Genomic DNA, 19,501 nt, shown 5'->3' with positions numbered 1-19,501 from the left:
AATAAAGGACACTGCTACCTTTCAATAGCCAAAGATATCTTTTTACTAGAGCGACCATGACAAAATGTCAGTGTCACTGCCAGTGTGTTCAAAGGTGTTGCTTCAAAGAACATTACAGAGGGTTTAACTGGCCGGTGAGCACGTTGTCTAGGGTTCAGCACCAGGGTAAGAGCATGGCGAGATACGCAATGACAGGAATGTGGCCGAGGTGTACTACCTTCCACAGGCATCATTGTCTCTGCATGTCCTCCTCATAAATATCTTGATGCAGTCAGCCAGGGATTAGATATTAGATTACCGCCACTGGAGCATAACAAATATGAGGGTGCGCCGTGCCAGAACATCCATCTTTTGTGCTGATGGGAATGTACCGGCAAACACACAGTAACGCACGCACACACACACACACACCAGAGGAGGCTGCTGGGAGGAGCTATAGAAGGACGGGTTCATCGTAATGGCTGGAATGGAATAGCATCAAACGTATCGAACATATGGAAACCATATGTTTGACTCCGTTCCATTGATTCCATTCCTGCCATTACAATCAGCCCGTCTGCCTATAGCTCCTCCCACTAGCCTTCTCTGACACACACACATACACACACATTCTGTTATTAGGTCTAACCTGGAAAGATTCACTGAAAGTCCAATTTACATCCACATATAAATGTCAGGTTAGGATTCACTGTGCTAAATAATGCTGTTCAGGAGGTGAGGCTGATTGGTAGGAAAGATCATGGTCCCACCCACTGTTCCTCTTACCTCTGTAGTTATTCCTGTCTCCAGGAGGGCTGCAACCACGTACGCTGTCAACGAGATCTTTCCATGAATTCCTCCCTTTAGATGGAGAATAACACTGGTTAATGGTGCCTATGAAAACACACATACCTCGTCCGTGTACATCCCTCCACACTGTCTATGGTTCTGGGTCACTATGGGTCACCACAGGCCAGTCTCCTGTTACACAACACAGATACACCTACGCACGCACCTGCAGGTCTTTGTTGAGGATGCGTCCCATGGCGGGGAAGGAGCCCTCCTCTCTCTGGTGGTTGATGAGCCAGGCCTTGGCAGCACGCAGCTCCTCTGGGTCAATGAAGATGAACCCACGAGACTGAGCAAAGGATTTCAACACAAACGCTGTCAGCCTGGAGGGGAGTGAGAAAGAGAGGAGGGAGGAAGGGAGGGAGGGAGGGAGGGATTGGGTCTCTTTCAAGCATGTGCTGACATATCGTTCAAAAATACTTATCAAACTTCACATCAGAGTTCACATAAACCATTTGAATGGGGTGGAATTTTCCCCAACCAGTCACACATTTTAAATCTCTAAACAGAAACAAGGTTGAGTGAGATGGCAGCTGTTACATGCTACGTCATGGTGAGAAAATCAAACTACATAAAAATCCTGTCAGGCAAAAACAGACTGACAGAGAGAGGGATGGAGGGGTGGTACAGAGCGAGGGAGAGCAGATGAAGATGGAAGAGAGGAAGATGGAGGAGGAGTGGGTGGTACAGAGCAAGGGAGAGCAGATGAAGATGGAAGATGGAGGAGGAGTGGGTGGTACAGAGCAAGGGAGAGCAGATGAAGATGGAAGAGAGGAAAATGGAGGAGGAGTGGGTAAAACGCAAATAGTCGCCACAGGATCCAGCAGCTTTTCAGTGTCAAGAACGAGGACTTTCACAAAGCCAAATCAAGTATGTTTCTGCATGCTGGAATATCCCGAAAACATCACAGCGGGAATCAAACCCCAGATCCACAGAGAGGCCAATGGTGAGGGACCCGTCTAGGCTAATAAACACACGGTCATACATAAACAACTGCCCTTAGTGAAACCTGCACACTCTGGCCAATGCTCTTTAATTACAGACCGGCATTCCATTACAGCATCCTCCCCAGAGCAGCCAAATGATGAGACAAGCTGCTTACCATAAAAAATGGGGAAATAAATAAATAAACCATGTTTTTTCCCCCCAAACATACATTTGGGCCGTAACTCAAGGAAAAAGCCAAGAGAGAGTAAGAAAAAAATCTCTCCCATAAACCACGGTATTAAATCTTCTCTTGCTGTGCCCTGGAAGTTATGTCTCCCCAGAGGCAGCAAGAATTTTTATAATGTTAAGTAATATTGTGTCACCAGCTTTAACTGCCAGGCCCCAGAGAGAGTTGCTGGGTAGAGTAAAGATGATTTAGTGGGCGAGTAAAGGCCAGAGACTGGGCTGCTTCCTCCACTCTGGCTGGCTAAAGTCACTCCCTCCCTCCCTGCGGGATTCCACTCCCTTACTGGACTTTGAGGAAGTTGTTGACATGCTGTTATGGATAGCACACAGAGGTCATTCAGAACAGCACATTGGAGCTGGATCCTGGAACGTCAATAGAAGTTGGAACCAAGGTTTTTTATAATTACCTAAAGGAACGACCAAGACTTCCTGACAAGTAAGTCCCATGTTAACAACGCCACAACATAATAAATTCCCTGGCTACTGGTTATTTTGATGCAGGTTTTATAATGGATTTATTGTTTGAGAAGTACTTGCAAAAAGTTGGTAATTTGGAGTCCAAATAGACAGAGGCTTTCTAAAGAAGTCCAAACAGAAGATTTTAAATCTTCAAAGTAAAGATAGATACAAATGTATAGTTCCGGTTGCTCAAAGTCTTAAAGGAAGCAGATGGCCCTGGTTCTCTTCCAGTTGTTGCTGCAGTCAGTTTTAGTTTGAATGAATGATAGAGTGCTCTGTTTGTGGTAAAACGATATGGACACACACACACACACCAGGGCTTTAATAGCAGTGTATGTGAGAGGGAAGAGAAGGGGTTACCATGTCCAAGCACATAGCGATAACAACCATTCTCCATTTCAACATGTAAACATCTATCAATCAAGCATCCAGTTATCTAAGATCTGACTTGATACAAACACCATATTCCTGCTATATTCACCCTCGTTCCTCACCATGCCTGTTTGGCATTGGAGTAGAAATCGATTGTTTAACACAACACAGTATTAGTTAGTTATATTAGTTCTCTCAATCTCTGCTATCTGTTCCACTTCATGCCAGCCTCAACATGTCCCGTGTGTATCTAACCAGGCACCACTAACAGGCCCAGAGTATGGAGCTTCCATCAGGCTACATATTTACCCCAGACCAGGATATTAAGTAGGCTACAGGGATTGAAGGGTTGAAGGGGCAGTGGTGGTGGTGGCAGGGGTTCTGCAGATTACACCAGCATGTGGCTCTCATTGGATCCAGACGGAGGCTGGTATGCGAGCGATGCCGGAAGAGGGGCTGCCAGGTCCGGTCCAAGGCCCACCACAGCACCCCCACCCCCAACCCTGCAAAGACATCTTGACATATCCCAACACCACTCCACTAAACACACAGAGACACAAGCAGTCACAAACAGAATCACACACACGCACATGCACACACACACACACACACACACACACACACACACACACACACACACACACACACACACACACACACACACACACACACACACACACACACACACACACACACACACACACACACACACACACACACACACACACACACACACAGCATCTGAATCTGCATGAGAGGCAGGCAGGGGGTAGTGATGAAAACCAGCCCATCCTCATCCTTAGCTCTGTGTCCCAGTATTCAACCCACAGGGACATACACAGAGCCCAGAGCAGAGCAGAGTAGGGCTAAAAGCCTTGGCATCACCCAGACCAGGCATTAGCGGACGGAGCCTGTTTCATTATGTACAATCTTTTCATTACGCCCTGCAATTTCCGCTCAGATACATTTTTACAAGCTGGAATAAATTAACACTGCATTAAAAGCACTGTCAACCTACCCATAAATGACCTGTGCTAATGATTAACTCTGGAGCCCAAACAAAAGGTGGGTTGTTCTGACATATAAACACCAAGCTGATGGATTAAAACAGTGTATGTTGCTACAGGTTTACATCAAGTTTAACATCTGGGTCCTGCCATGTGGCCCGTGGCTCCAAAACCAATGCTTACACTATTATGGCCGTTACACTTCATTTCGTCTTAATATCCTCTTCCTGCATACAGAGGTTTGAAGGGGTTTTATGTAAAAGTTTAATGTTATCACTAATTACACCGGAGCAGTAATTAAATTGCTTTATTTTGTATACTTTTTTAAATTGGTGTAGTTCTTTCCTTGAGCTGTTCTTGTGTATTAATGTTCTGTATTATGTCATGTTTCATGTTTTGTGTGGACCTCAGGAAGAGTAGCTGCTGCTTTTGCAACAGTTAATAGGGATCCTAATAAAATACCAAACACATGCCCCAGTTCCAGTTTGTAGGGCATGTCGAAAGGCACAAAACATTTTCCATTAAAGGGCAATTCCACCACTTTTCAACCTCATTTTCATTACCTCCAGCACAATAACAGTGTATACATATGTGGGAAAAAAAGTTATATACGATGACATTAGCCAGTATTTATGCTGCAGTAGTTTGTGTCGGGGGGCTAGGGTCAGTTGGTTATACCTGGAGTACTTCTCCTGTCTTATCCAGTGTCCTGTGTGAATTTAAGTATGCTCTCTCTAATTCTCTCGTTCTCTCTTTCTTTCTCTCTCTCTGAGAACCTGAGCCCTAGGACCATACGTCAGGACTACCGGGCATGATGACTCCTTGCTGTCCCCAGTCCGCCTGGCCTTGCTGCTATTCCAGTTTCAACTGTTCTGCCTGCGGTTACGGAACCCCTACCTGTCCCAGACCTGCTGTTTTCAACTCTTAATGATCGGCTATGAAAAGCCAACTGAGATTTATTCCTGATTATTATTTGACCATGCTTGTCATTTATGAACATTTTGAAAATCTTGGCTCTCTCTAATTTTCTCCCTCTCTCTTTCTTTCTCTCGGAGGACCTGAGCCCTAGGACCATACGTCGGGACTACCGGGCGTGGTGACTCCTTGCTGTCCCCAGTCCGCCTGGCCTTGCTGCTATTCCAGTTTCAACTGTTCTGCCTGCGGTTATGGAACCGCCACCTGTCCCAGACCTGTTGTTTTTCAACTCTTAATGATCGGCTATGAAAAGCCAACTGAAAATTATTCATGATTATTATTTGACCATGCTTGTCACTTATGAACATTTTTGAACATCTTGGCATAGTTCTGTTATAATCTCCACCCGGCACAGCCAGAAGAGGACTGGCCACCCCTCATAGCCTGGTTCCTCTCTAGGTTTCTTCCTAGGTTTTGGCCTTTCTAGGGAGTTTTTCCTAGCCACCGTGCTTCTACACCTGCATTACTAGCTGTTTGGGGTTTTAGGCTGGGTTTCTGTACAGCACTTCGAGATATTAGCTGATGTACGAAGGGCTATATAAAATAAAATTTACATTTTAGTCATTTAGCAGATGCTCTTATCCAGAGCAACTTACAGGAGCAATTAGGGTTAAGTGCCTTCCTCAAGGGCAGCAGTGCTTAATTTGTAAATTGTGAGTTGCCGGAATAAGAGACGGGGGTGACCTGGGGAGCTCTGAGGTACCGGAAAATCACCTTTATAATGAAGTATTGTATGCACATCATCGCATTTACGTAGTGGTCTAGACTAGATCAGTAGAGTAGAGACTTCTTTTGTAGCCTAGGGTCCAGGAAAATTTGTGCCTTTTATAAACGCATTTCATGCAATTCTATGTCATTTTACATGACTGGAGACTTTAGCAGAATCTTTTTTAATACCGCACAAATGATTGAAATGTCAGGCTACTTTGACACTGACAAACTGAGAATCTGATATCAATAAAAACGACCTTGTCTTGAATCCATCAGTAGCCTAGGCCTAGATGTGTGGAAGAGACACATATTGTACAATATGAGGAGGAAATTAAAGTCCTAAAAAGCTTCCAGTTTCACTGACACACAATGATGCACAGCTCACTCACCGGCGATGGCCAATGCTCTCGTGCCAAAAGCCTATCTCTCTCGTTTTAGTTTTAGTTTGTAAAAACAATGCCGTTCGCTTAATAGGCCTATTTGGAAGACAGATAAGTATTTTTGTTTAAGCAGGAGCCTGTGAGAGATAGGGTACAGACACGCTTGTCTCTCGCACCACAGCACCTGCCACGAGTTGGTCTCTAGGCTACAATGTTGTGCAAATCATAAACCCGGGCAGGCCCAATCAGAAATCAATTCTTAAAATATCAGGTGCGGGCTGAAAATCTAAATTTTCACAATAGGCAAAGTTTTTTAGGGGGCAGGAGAATTACAGAGGAGGCAACTCAAATTAACTCTGACCACTTTTATTCCAATTTTTACATTGCAAACAGCGAAAATCACGTTTCATGCCACGGGAGGTACCGGATCCTGGCAAATAGGTTCTGGAACTAAACAGTCCAAAACTGAGAGGTGCCGGATGCTGTTTTGGCAGGATCCGACTCAAATTAAGCACTGGCACAGACAGATTTTTCACCTAGTTGACTGGGGGATTCAAACCAGAGAGCTTTTGGTTACTTGCCCAATGCTCCTAATCACTAGGCTACCTGCCACCATCCAAAGTTGAAACATTTCACAAATAGTCCTTTTCAAACACTATGAGATTCGCAGTGATGTGGGGAGCAAGAAAATACTTTCCCACTGGCTAGAAACGCATTGCAGGTTTAAAAAATATACTTTTACTCCTACTCTGTGATTTTTTTAACCACAGATCATTGAAACGCTCCGTTTTCACATATGTAGACAATGGTATGATGCTGGAGATAATGAATATCAGGTTGAGAAGTGGCGGAATTGCCCTTTAAGTGGCCTGGAGCCTAGCAAGCTCCTCTGTCTCCAGTGGTAGTGTAAGTGTGAGGACGGAGGGAGTGTAATGTAGTCTACATACAGAGGTGGTGCCTTGCCCATGGGGCCAAAACAACCAGGGGCCATTCTGTACCGTGTGCATTAACCCGCTTTAACAGCAAATAACTCACTGGAGCCCCATGGCTGCCTGGGGGAACCAATTACGAGTTTGTGTATGATTCTCCTGGGTATATTTAACCTACTGTTTCACAGTCTGAGCTCTATTAAATATCATAATACCCACATCAACTAATAAATCACCCTGAAGGTATGCAAGGGGCCCGAATATGCAAGCGGAACATTGGAGCCTCTCATACGCTCCGTATTCACTATTCCAAATATTATGACATGGTTGTGGCCTCTTGCCTGCCCCCAGGGATGTGTAAACATTAAATAAACACTCAGCGAGCCTAAGTCAGCCGAATTAAACACAGGGTTATGAGGGTATGAATGTTGACCATATGTATTCAAAGTTACTGATAAGAGCTTCATTGTTTCTGCCAATAACACGCAGGCCAGGGTAAGTTGAGATGCAATATGCAGTTTTAATCTATGTACCATACAGAGTTAACTGACGTGGGATGTAAACTTAAGGGAACAGCAGATGACTTACTGAGGGATGTAATTCTAAGCGAAGAGTAGAGGACTTACCACATGCTCCCAGAGAAGTCCCTCTCTCCAAAGGCACTATAAGATCCATCCTGGCGCTTATAGGTCAGTTGTCTCTGGTACCCTGGGAAGGTACAGGGGAGAGGGGATCAGTGGGTGGAAGCTATCTAGACCAGGTGAATATCAGAGAACGTCTACACTGTGGATTTAGATCTAAGTGGATAGTAAGGGATTGATTTTGTATAGTGATCTTCAATAGGGGCCACTTGAGATCTGATACATAACTCGCAGGAAAATCTCAAGACAGGTCTCAAAGCCCTTGAACCATTGGTGGTTTACCTTGCAGCAGGTAGTCTTTGGCCTCGGCCTCCACCTCAGGGCTGAGCTGACTTGTCTTCTGCAGGTACTTGAGGACAAAGACATTGGGGGCGAAGTGAATCATGTTCTGCTCCCCACAGCCAAAGGGCAGCCGTAGCAGCTTGTCCAGGTTGTTGAGGGTGGGGCCCATCACGTCCCCTGAAATCAGAAAGCACAGCGCAGAAACAGATCAGCAACACTGCCTCACATAAACATAGTTTTATTGAGTTACAATCTCTTTTTAAAAAGAGAATTGGTCTTAAAATAAATTAGCTGCAGGATCAACAGGATTACAATAGACTATGAACATATCATCAAATGTAATTTAGAGAGAAATTGGCGATGCTTACTATAATTAACCACATGGACAAGGTACTGTATGTCAAAGTGAACAGGATGTTTTCAGAGTGCATGGCTGAAGAGTAGCAGCAGACATTCAGATAATGAAAATGATTGAGCTATGAAAAGGAAGTGGAAGAGAAATGGATGAGAAATAAATGGTGTCCCTCCTCACCTATCATGGATGCAGTGGCAGTCTCAGAGCCAGGCACCACGTTGTGAGGAACGCCCAGGGTGAAGGCCTCGTTGTGGTTCTCATCAGAGTCCTCCTTCCTCCAGATCTTAAACTCACCCACCGAGCCCCAGCCCGTGGAGAAACCAATGTGACGCACCTGCCCAGGGAGTGGGCTGGACCACTGCAGGATCACCGACTCATTGGACGGCTGCAAGCCATGTCCGACCTATCAATGATTGATATGAGAGATTAGAGGTTTTTGACTAGAGTAAATGGGTGAAGTTGTCCCTAACCACTGATACAGGGTCAGATGTCTTTCATTGACCTAACGGTTACGATTAGGATCAGGAGTAGAGTATGTGATTTGAGATCTGTGACTCGAGTGCTGGTTAGAGAAATAGACCCAGCACTTTGTTATTCTCATTTATAGTAGTTAAAACAATGTGCAGGGCTTAACATTTTACATACATACATACATTTCAACAAACATGAATGACATCACACTTGCTCAGACTCACGTTCCCACCGTATCCACACCCAATGTTGTTTCCAATGCTTGTAAGACTGCCCCATATGGCTTCACATTGTGTTATGTTGTTTCTGTCTGTAGACAGATTATGTTCAATATTTCAAAAATAAAGCATTTGATTCTTCCATGTATATGTTAAGTTGTCGATAGTTTTTTTCTATGTATGTTTTTTGTTTATTGTATAAAAAAAAGTAAAATACAATATTAAAAAAAAAAAAAATGTGCCTTGGGTTTTGCAAGGTTCCAATAAAAGCCTGATACAATATAAATGTGGTCCTGAATTTCTCACTGATCTAATGAGAAAATGGTCGAAAAAGGTGTTCGCTCATGCTGTACAGAGGAAGTCCCTGTGACTAGTCCCGGTCAATAGTAAAATACTAGAACCCAATAAGATTCTACTTAAAAATCTGTTTGGTTTGATTTTGCATGTACAAATCCGAGGCACACATAAAGTCCATTACCAAGAGTTGGCAAGAGCAGTCTTCATCACATTTTTCCAACATCCACTCCACATGCAAATGAACAGATTGCCCCCTGGGTATTGCTAAGCATTTTTTAATCACATTAAACCAAAGACCATGCAGAGATGAACATGGCTCATCAAACCAAAATGCAATCGGTCACTAGAAAAATACATGAATCTTATTGGGCCATACAGGGTTCTAGAGCAGGCTTTTAATTGCTCCCTTTGATGAATGGTGCGAGGCTAATGCAGGGTTCAGACCTGTGTGCCAGGCAGCGCCATGCGGACGCCACGGATCACTGAGTGTCCTCGCTGACATCAGCCAGTTAAGCGTGACCTCACAGGCATGTCATTAAAAGTGGCGCCAGTCCTCTTGACTACACAGCCCCTGTGCCTGCCCAGTCTAATGCTCCCTGTTTAACTCTCAGTCACTACCCCAACTCATTACTAAACTCTACCTCATGCCCTGACTGACTGGGGTTCTATATTGAAGATGACATGGTGGATCTGTATAGGCTTCATAAGAGGACACAAATCCCAGAACTCATTATATAGAATAGATGCTCCAATACCCAAACGAGAACTAGGTTTGACCATCACCCTACTCTCACCTGCACCCCACCACCATTCCAGCTGACCCAGAAGCTGCGGAACTCATCCCAGGAGAGGATGCCCGGAGTGGGGGCGCTGACCACTGGCTCGCCCATCTTGCCCAGGGAGATCCAGGAGCCAGTGTTCTGTCTGCCCCCCAGTACAATCTCCAGCATCTCAGCACTGTCATGGGGGCTGGGTGAAAGGGCAAAGTGGGCGTCGTTGTGGGTCTTCACTGCCACCTCAAAGTGGGTCATCTTGGCCGGCTTCTTCACGTACTGGTATTCATACTTGTTGGGTGTAGAGATGTGGATCCGCTCTGAAAATGGAAATGTCAGATTTACATGAAATTGTGGCCCAGTGAGGAAAATAAATCAGACTGTATAGAGGCAGATTGGTATTGGGTAACAGTCAAAATGTATTTGCTCTGAGACCTGTGTAGTACTATAGTACAACATATAAGTCTATACTGACCGTTGGGGCAGAAGAAGACACTGTAGGTGTAATGTCTGGGCAGGCCCTCTGGCTGTAGGAGGGAGAAAGAGAGAAACATGTTAGAGCTGACATCACTCTACTAATGACAGCACAAGGTACAGCGAGCATCTGCTCCCCATCTCAGCTCTCTCCCCAGGCAGTCTCTCTCCCATTTCTCATACCTCCACCAGGACACTCCTCCGGACATAGTCAAGGCCAGTGGGGGTCCTCCGATCCTCTAGGTCATCTGTGTTTTTGCTTGTTTTCGTTGACTGGAGTCCATCTGAGCAGCAGCCCGGTTCACTATATGCAATAGCTCGCGCTATGGCAGGAAAAATAGAAAGACACTTCACCTCACCATATATCAGCATTGTTTTTTTCCCTTGTAAGTTCCCACTAAGAAAATGTTTTTTAAAGTACATATAAAACCACCAAACACACCTTACATCTATCAACAACACAATCCCACGTTGCACAACAACACAAAACATGTTTGTCAAAGAACATGTAGTTCCCTTTACAGAGAAGCACATTGGAGTCGTGGCTGTGAGCCAATGTGTTCTCTTTGTGTGTGTCTAGTGAGAGGGAAAGACTAGGGGCCAGGGGACAGAGCCGTGGGGGGCCCATTTATTGCCAGTGACCTGAAAACTCATCAACATGCCACTGAGTGTCAGTGCAAGGCCCTGGCTGCTCCCCTGCTGGTGGCCTGCTTTGTTCCCAGATGTACTTTTGAAGGGACTGTTTGTATCGCTGGATGACCAGATCACATACGCATCAGGTCTTTCAGCAGCATGGAACGTCTTGGACATACAGTACAGACTTTAAAGGCCTCATGGACTTACGGACGACTGGATAGGAGAGCCAAAAGGCAGGTGTTACTCCTTCACATGGAACAACAGTGCAGTGTACCATACCAACCTGCAATATCCTAGAAATCAAATCCAAACTTCAAGAGCTATTAGCAAGACGCCTAAAACATCAGCAAACTTTGAGGATTTCAGGAACTTTAATAACTATGAGAGAACTTGGAACTCTTCCCAGGGGGTTCCCCAGTAATTGACTAGATGGAATAACCTGTAATGTTGGCAGCACCCAGCTCAGTGAAGGACAACACTATGGATGTGGGTGTGGCTTCTCCAGGAGCCACACACTTCTTCCTGGTGAGGTGATGCTTTCCGGGGTGGCCTACAAACTTGATGCCTTTGGGAACGGTCACTTTGACATGGACCTGAGGAAGACAGACAGACAGACAGACAGACAGACAGACAGACAGACAGACAGACAGACAGACAGACAGACAGACAGACAGACAGACAGACAGACAGAGAGAGAGAGAGAGAGAGAGAGAGACAGAGAGAGAGAGAGAGAGAGAGAGAGAGAGAGAGAGAGAGAGAGAGAGAGAGAGAGAGAGAGAGAGAGAGAGAGAGAGAGAGAGAGAGACACAGAGACACAGAGACACACACACACACATGAAGGTCCTGTGTTAACACAACAGAGATGGATTTTTTCTGACAGGACATGATTGCATCATATCTGCATATCCGTTCTTTCATGCAGTGTGACCTCCTCAAAGCTCTTAAAGGATTTTGTGGAATTTTCTAATCACATTGCACATTTTCCATGTAGACTGACTCATTGCTCTCAGGCTCCCTGAAGGATTAAGTTCCAGTCATTGTCCAAATTTCGCAAAGGACTCGGTAATGCAGTCAGATCGTTTCACTGTTCTTTATCCACACGCCACAAGTCGTAAATAACTTTCCAGGAAATATAAGAATCACATGTTCAGGCAGGCATCAAAGCGAGGGCTCCATTGGCCTACATAATCACCTAACATGACATTAAAGCGCAGCACGCACAGCCCTTTAACAGGCTCATCTGCCAACATCATGATGGAGGATGGACACACTTATGGTCATATTAGGACTGGATTGCTCTGCTCCAAGCGTAAATATTTATATTTGATGGTCATGGTTTAGAATTGCTCCACCTGTCCACCCCTTTCCTCAGCCCCTCACCTCTGCGCAGCTAGACAAGTAGTTGTAAACGGTCAGCGGTACTTTGGTCTGCTCCCCCTGTATCACACTGTAGGGGAGGGTGAAGTCTACGAAGAAGGGCTTGAAAGTACGAAGCTCCACCCTCTTGGAAAGGCCCAGCCCCTTCTCCTCTGACAAGCCAATGGCCTCCGTCACCCAGGTGGTAATGGAGTCTGGAACGTCCAATCGCAACTCAGCTTCCCCGGTGACATCACTGTCAAAACAGATTTTGGGAAAAACTGAAACACAGACGATAATGCACGATTCCAACAAAGCAATTTTCTCTAAGCATGACCCCATAGCAAACAGTGTTTCTGACCAATGTTTGGAACAAGAACATTATGGCACTAATGGGATTGATCTAATACAGTATGTGTCTTATTAGGGCAACAGCTGTAACTAAGTAATATTCTGCCCATAGCAATACATAGGTTTAAAAACAGGCAGTTAGGTGTTCAGTATAGATGGATGAGATCATTGTTGGCTACTCATACTGACGTTGGTTTTGGCCAGCTTTCACAGAGCATAATAAACGTCCTCGGAAATTACTAATGCCCTTCCTTTTGATGAAAGTCACCCAAAAACTACTTTGATACACTCAATAAGGGAAATCAAAGCGTTGGATTGAATAGGACATTAGGCAGAACACAACTCTGCCCAAAGGAATCAAGCATATGGAAACATATGGCCAGTTAATTTATATTGGCTGGAAATGAATGGAAGGAGCTGTTGAGAAAGCTGGTGCGTGTTCCAAAACAACCCTGCTTAAATGAGCCACATTCACACCCACTGGGAGAAAATACTGGACAGTCAACGAGTGGTGAAATATCCCCTCTCAAATATGTACTCCTTTACCCCTCCTTCCCCACCCACTCCTCCATCTTCCAAGTTTACAGATCTGGAACGCCACCAAATCCCCACAATCTGATGCAGCTGAGACCATCCCCACCCACTCACTCAAATACAGACGTGTGCGCACGTGCACACACAGAGATGATGTAGCTATTCCAGTACCTGACATTGACGCAGTGCCACACCCACGTCTCCGGGAAGAATGTCCGTCTGCGCTTCTCTGCTCTGCAACCAAAACACAACACAACCTGACATCAATAAAGGCCTTTCATTATGGACCTGGATGCAATAACCCGTAATTGGAAAATGGATTGTCTCTAAACCCTTGCTGACATGTGTTAAGGCACACCATGTGTATAATGTTTATCTGGAGGATTAAAGATATAGGTCCCGTTTCTACTTCAGATACTAGTGGGGCACAGTGGCTAGCTCCAGGGGGCAGAAACCTGTAGCTACCTGGGCATGGTGCGAGAGTGCATGGCTGCCACCAGCGTGGATGTGTGAGGCTGGAAGGCAGGAACGGCCTCGTCCGTGTACATCCCTCCAATCTGTCTGTGGTTCAGGCTCACCATGTCAGTCATCACCACCAGGCCAGTCTCCTGTTACACAGACACACATTGTAAAAGTGATCTACACTGAAGATCTTATGCCACATCAGGTGATTGATTGGTGACGGAGTATTGCCCTTACCGTGAAGGCGAAGCGGGCATCTTTAGTGATGTCCCAGTGCCATGGGAACACTGAAGAACGCCTCCGTCGGCTAGACGACAGCCCCGGCCACCAGAAGTGCCCATCGTCTTTGGGGACTCCGAAGGCATCGGACACGTCAAAGTCTGCCAGTTCTTTAAACACCTACAGAAAGAACAGTGGACATGGATGGCTTCCATTCATTTCCTGTCCGAATATAGATGAGTTGTACTATAGATTAGAAACAAGGTAAGATGGAGGGAGACAGACCTTGTCTGGACTGAGCTGGAAGTCTGGCTTGAGGAGATAGAGGCTCTTGTCCACGGTGGCGACACAAACGCAGGAGCCCTTCTCACCAGTGACACGTAGACTGATAGGGTCACCTGGCATCGACTCATTGGTGGACAGAGAGACAGACACCTATAGAAAATAGGTGATACAAAATAAATATACAGATCACGTTTTAATGTCACATGCACAAGTACAGTGAAATGCCTTGTTTGATTGGAGACATCATCCACAGAGACTTTCAACTGAACTGTGAGTGCTCCTGTGAGAACCATAGCTGAAGCCGTGATATATTTATGGTCAGGAGTCAACAGTTAAATGCAGGGCTTGAAGACAGAGAATGACAGCCCTAAACTTTCACACCCCAAACCGGTTTTCACTCACTAGCCCAAATTAGCCCTGGTAATGTGTTCCACTGGTCTCCAAATCTAACCCCTCATCATCCTGCCTGTCATGACCCCACTCATCGCCACACACGCACGCACACACACACACACACACACACACACACACACACACACACACACACACACACACACACACACACACACACACACACACACACACACACACACACACACACACACACACACACACACAGTCTCTGTCTCATCATGTCTATGCAGGTAGCCACACACACACCTCCCCCTACCTCACTGATTGCATACCATGTTACAGTAAAAACTCCAGGGAAGGACTTAACACACCCCACCTAATGCAGCCAGCTACTGGGGAGCTCATGGTCCAACACAGCTGGTTGTTTACAGGGACTCACTGGCACTGGGGATCCCACTGTAGTATAGCATGGGACTTCAGTCAACTATGGTACTCAAGTCAACTGGAAACCCGCACAAGAACAGTGGGCAACGTCTCTGTCATCCCAAAGTGAACGTGGTCTGGTTGCCTGTGTGTATCTGTTTAGCCAACTCCTTTGTTGCCTGGCATGAGTTGGGGTTAGGGTTAGGCAGACTGGCAACCATGATAGACCGACCTATCATTCTGACAGAGACTGGGTGTACAGGTAGGACTGTGTGTACAGGGAGGACTGTGTGTAGAGGGAGGACTGTGTGTAGAGGGAGGACTGTGTGTACAGGGAGGACTATGTACAGGCAGGACTGTGTGTACAGGCAAGACTGTGTGTACAGGCAGGACTGTGTGTACAGGCAGGACTGTGTGTACAGGCAGGACTGTGTGTACAGGCAGGACTGTGTGTACAGGCAGGACTATGTACAGGCAGGACTATGTACAGGGAGGACTATGTGTACAGGCAGGACTGTGTGTACAGGCAGGACTGTGTGTACAGGCAGGACTGTGTGTACAGGCAGGACTGTGTGTACAGGCAGGACTGTGTGTACAGGCAGGACTGTGTGTACAGGCAGGACTATGTACAGGCAGGACTATGTACAGGGAGGACTATGTACAGGCAGGACTGTGTGTACAGGCAGGACTGTGTGTACAGGCAGGACTGTGTGTACAGGGAGGACTGTGTGTACAGGGAGGACTGTGTGTACAGACAGGACTGTGTGTACAGGCAGGACTGTGTGTACAGGCAGGACTGTGTGTACAGGCAGGACTGTGTGTACAGGCAGGACTGTGTGTAACAGGGAGGACTGTGTGTAACAGGGAGGACTATGTACAGTGCACAGTGAGGGATGCAAGGACTCAGAGAGAGATGGAGGTATTGTTACGGTACCTGGTTCTCAAAGCTGGGCTGTACAGGGATCTGTAGACTGTCAGTGACGCCCTCTCCATTCTCCCTCACGTAGTAGACCAGGAGGCGGCTGAGGGGCGCCATGGCGTGGGTCACGGGGAAATGCAGCACCAACATACAGCTGTCTGTCTCGTCCTGTGGGGAGGAGGCCGCCGGATCTGGAGGGGCGTGGGAAGAGAAAGAGGGGAAGAAGAGGGAGAGAAGAGACCGAGGGGGGATTCAGAGCCATATATCTACAGAGTTAGACAAACTATCCTCTATGTATTCTTAGCAGAATGTATTGGAACATTTGGTACAAACATTGTGTCAATTAGTCAAAATACTCCGCTCTTCATTATGGAACAAAATAGACTTCTCATCTGGGACTCTAGTACTGACCAGAGCCACTGGGCTGCTGGGTTGTGTGGACGTTCTTGTCGAAGGTGACCGCTGCCCTCTTGCTTCTTTGGGCTGTAGCGTTGGACTGCTGCTGGCCAGACTGGATGATGTTCCCTCTGGAGGCAATCTCATAGTGGAGGGTGAAGTTACAGGGACAGGTGGACTTCAGAGTGACCTCAGCTTCCTCACCGATCTAAACACAACATTCAGAATAAACCTTTAATATATGTACATCATAATGATTATAATAGTATAAGTAGTACTCTGTTATTACTCTTAACATACAATCCATATATGATATGTGTCCCATGTTTCAATGGTGGTGTTGGAGCCCTGATTATGTGTAATGCTAGTAAAGTTTAGTAAAGTGTAGTAAAGTAAATAGTAAAGTAATGATAGTAAAGTGGAGTAAAGTAATGATAGTAAAGTGGAGTAAAGTAGATAGTAAAGTAATGACGGTAAAGTGGAGTAAAGTGGATAGTAAAGTAATGATAGTAAAGTGGAGTAAAGTAATGATAGTAAAGTAATGATAGTAAAGTGGAGTAAAGTAATGATAGTAAAGTAATGATAGTAAAGTGGAGTAAAGTAATGATAGTAAAGTAATGATAGTAAAGTGGAGTAAAGTAGATAGTAAAGTAATGACGGTAAAGTGGAGTAAAGTGGATAGTAAAGTAATGATAGTAAAGTGGAGTAAAGTAATGATAGTAAAGTAATGATAGTAAAGTGGAATAAAGTAGATAGTAAAGTAATGATAGTAAAGTGGAGTAAAGTAATGATAGTAAAATGGAGTAAAGTAGATAGTAAAGTAATGATAGTAAAATGGAGTAAAGTGGATAGTAAAGTGGAGTAAAGTGGATAGTAAAGTAATGATAGTAAAATGGAGTAAAGTGGATAGTAAAGTAATGATAGTAAAGTGGAGTAAAGTAGATGGTAAAGTGATGATAGTAAAGTGGAGTAAAGTGGATAGTAAAGTAATGATAGTAAAGTGGAGTGAAGTGGATAGTAAAGTAATGATAGTAAAGTGGAGTAAAGTAGATAGTAAAGTAATGATAGTAAAGTGGAGTAAAGTAGATAGTAAAGTAATGATAGTAAAGTGGAGTAAAGTAGATAGTAAAGTAATGATAGTAAAGTGGAGTAAAGTAGATAGTAAAGTAATGATAGTAAAGTGGAGTAAAGTAGATAGTAAAGTAATGATAGTAAAGTGGAGTAAAGTAGATGGTAAAGTAATGATAGTAAAGTGGATAGTAAAGTGGATAGTAAAGTATTGATAGTAAAGTGGAGTAAAGTGGATAGTAATGTAATGCAGTGGATAGTAAAGTAATGCTAGTAAAGTAGATAGTAACGTAATGACAGCAGAGTGGATAGTAACGTAATGATAGTAGAGTGGATAGTAATGTAATGATAGTAGAGTGGATTCAAGTGGATAGTACAGTAATGATAGTAGAGTGGAGTAAAGTGGAGTAAAGTAACGATAGTAAAGTAATGATAGTAAAGTGGAGTAAAGTAACGATAGTAATGTAATGATAGTAGAGTGGATTCAAGTGAATAGTACAGTAATGATAGTAGAGTGGAGTAAAGTGGAGTAAAGTAACGATAGTAAAGTAATGATAGTAAAGTGGAGTAAAGTAACGATAGTAAAGTAATGATAGTAGAGTGGAGTAAAGTGGAGTAAAGTAACGATAGTAAAGTAATGATAGTAAAGTGGAGTAAAGTGGATAGTAAAGTAACGATAGTAAAGTGGAGTAAAGTGGATAGTAAAGTAATGCTAGTAAAGTAAAGTGGATAATAAAGTAATGATAGTAAAGTGGAGTAAAGTGGATAGTAAAGTAATGATAGTAGAGTGAGGGGAGTGCCTACCTTCAGAGGAGCACTGAGGCTCTGGATCTGGATGTGACACTTGCTGGGGGAGTACCAGCTGCTGATGGACAGGTAGCTGGGGAGGTACTGGTCTCCAGCCGGACGGCCATCTATAGCTGTCACCTTGGTCTGGGGCACAACACCACAGGATTTAACCCAGCAATACACTCCACTCTCTAGACTATGACATCAAGCAAAATCCTGATAGCGCCTAACAGCCTCAGCCCACTAAGCTTATCTGATAAATTGTTCAACTTTGTTGACTAGCACCCGTTTACAAACATTTTAATGGACATTTCATTTCACATTTCTCTGTTCTCGCAAATCATAACCAACTCTCTAGCTAGCTGGCTCGGTTTTATGAAAAGCTCTGACTTGCCTAGTTAAATAAAGGTTAAATAAATCAATAAAAAATTATGAGAAGCTAACTAAGCCCTAACCGTGTTCATTTACACCTCTCTCTCCCTCAAACTCTCCATCTCCAAGGCCTACTGACCTCCAGCCAGACGTATTGGGCAGCAGTGGGGATGGAGGGGATCTCGAATGTTGCCTGGCCGTCCCTGGACGTCAGCTCGCTGGTGTACACGTTGTCCTTAGGGGTCAGCTCCGCCTTCACACGCACCCGCACCCCATCCGCTGGGCTACCATCAGGATAGGTTACCTCTACCTGGTGGACAGAAGGACAGGGTGTACAGACAGTCAGGTCTCTCGCATGGAGACACATAAGTGAACCCAAGTCTTGTACAGTCCAGCTTCCCTTGATAGAGGCCATGTGAAGTCAGTGGTATGAATACCTTTGGCTGTCTCTTACCTTTCCCTTGTATGGCAGACCAGGCTTGAACTGTTTACGAGTGTCCTTTGAGTATTTGATGTCGATACGCTGCTTGTGAACTGGGGTGGAATCATCGAACATGGTCTGCCGCCCTCCGTCCACGCTGGTCACTGACACCCACATGCTCACCGTGCCCCGGAAGTGATCAGCCACATCCAGGGGCATCATGTCTTTGACACACAGGCTGAAGGACACTGAGCCTTTGATCTAATAATAGTGGATGAAACAGACAGACTTAAATATCTTAAATTAATCCTAAAAAGGGAAAACTCAGCAGATTTGAATGTGATTCCATTTTCCTGTTTTAGATTCTTCAACACTACAGCTGGTTTGACTCACCTCCATGGTCTTGACCACAGGATGGCCCACCTCATGTCGGTAGTACCCAACTCCATTCACAGTCATGTTCAGTGTCATCTTCCCGGTCACAGGCTTCCCAAAGGTATACCTAAAGAGAGAAAAGTCATTTGTGTTCAAACAGGAGTAGAGCTGCTACTTTGCCTCTCTAGAACAGTAT

The 19,501-nt window shown here is 44.9% G+C and overlaps 1 protein-coding gene across 1 annotated transcript in view; it reads right to left on the bottom strand.

Annotated features, from left to right (window-relative positions):
• The window catches only part of LOC120052045 (C3 and PZP-like alpha-2-macroglobulin domain-containing protein 8), a 43,440-nt gene that overhangs the window by 17,329 nt on the left and 6,610 nt on the right, over positions 1-19,501 (bottom strand). The window contains exons 10-29 of the mRNA XM_038998908.1: positions 19,324-19,432; positions 18,964-19,191; positions 18,649-18,819; positions 18,153-18,281; positions 16,313-16,488; positions 15,900-16,095; positions 14,189-14,338; positions 13,922-14,083; positions 13,688-13,830; positions 13,394-13,456; positions 12,362-12,593; positions 11,421-11,574; positions 10,529-10,668; positions 10,347-10,398; positions 9,893-10,191; positions 8,290-8,515; positions 7,758-7,934; positions 7,461-7,542; positions 995-1,151; positions 766-840 (exon numbers count right to left, since the gene is read on the bottom strand). Coding sequence (XP_038854836.1) covers positions 766-840; positions 995-1,151; positions 7,461-7,542; positions 7,758-7,934; positions 8,290-8,515; positions 9,893-10,191; positions 10,347-10,398; positions 10,529-10,668; positions 11,421-11,574; positions 12,362-12,593; positions 13,394-13,456; positions 13,688-13,830; positions 13,922-14,083; positions 14,189-14,338; positions 15,900-16,095; positions 16,313-16,488; positions 18,153-18,281; positions 18,649-18,819; positions 18,964-19,191; positions 19,324-19,432 — 3,121 coding nt within the window. The remainder of the gene's footprint in view (positions 1-765; positions 841-994; positions 1,152-7,460; positions 7,543-7,757; positions 7,935-8,289; positions 8,516-9,892; positions 10,192-10,346; positions 10,399-10,528; positions 10,669-11,420; positions 11,575-12,361; positions 12,594-13,393; positions 13,457-13,687; positions 13,831-13,921; positions 14,084-14,188; positions 14,339-15,899; positions 16,096-16,312; positions 16,489-18,152; positions 18,282-18,648; positions 18,820-18,963; positions 19,192-19,323; positions 19,433-19,501) is intronic.

The sequence above is a fragment of the Salvelinus namaycush genome, chromosome 8 (assembly GCF_016432855.1).
Source record: "Salvelinus namaycush isolate Seneca chromosome 8, SaNama_1.0, whole genome shotgun sequence".
In the NCBI taxonomy this organism is placed as follows: domain Eukaryota; kingdom Metazoa; phylum Chordata; class Actinopteri; order Salmoniformes; family Salmonidae; genus Salvelinus; species Salvelinus namaycush.
Note: the sequence above shows the minus strand (reverse complement) of the source record. Positions and strands in the feature narration are given on the sequence as shown.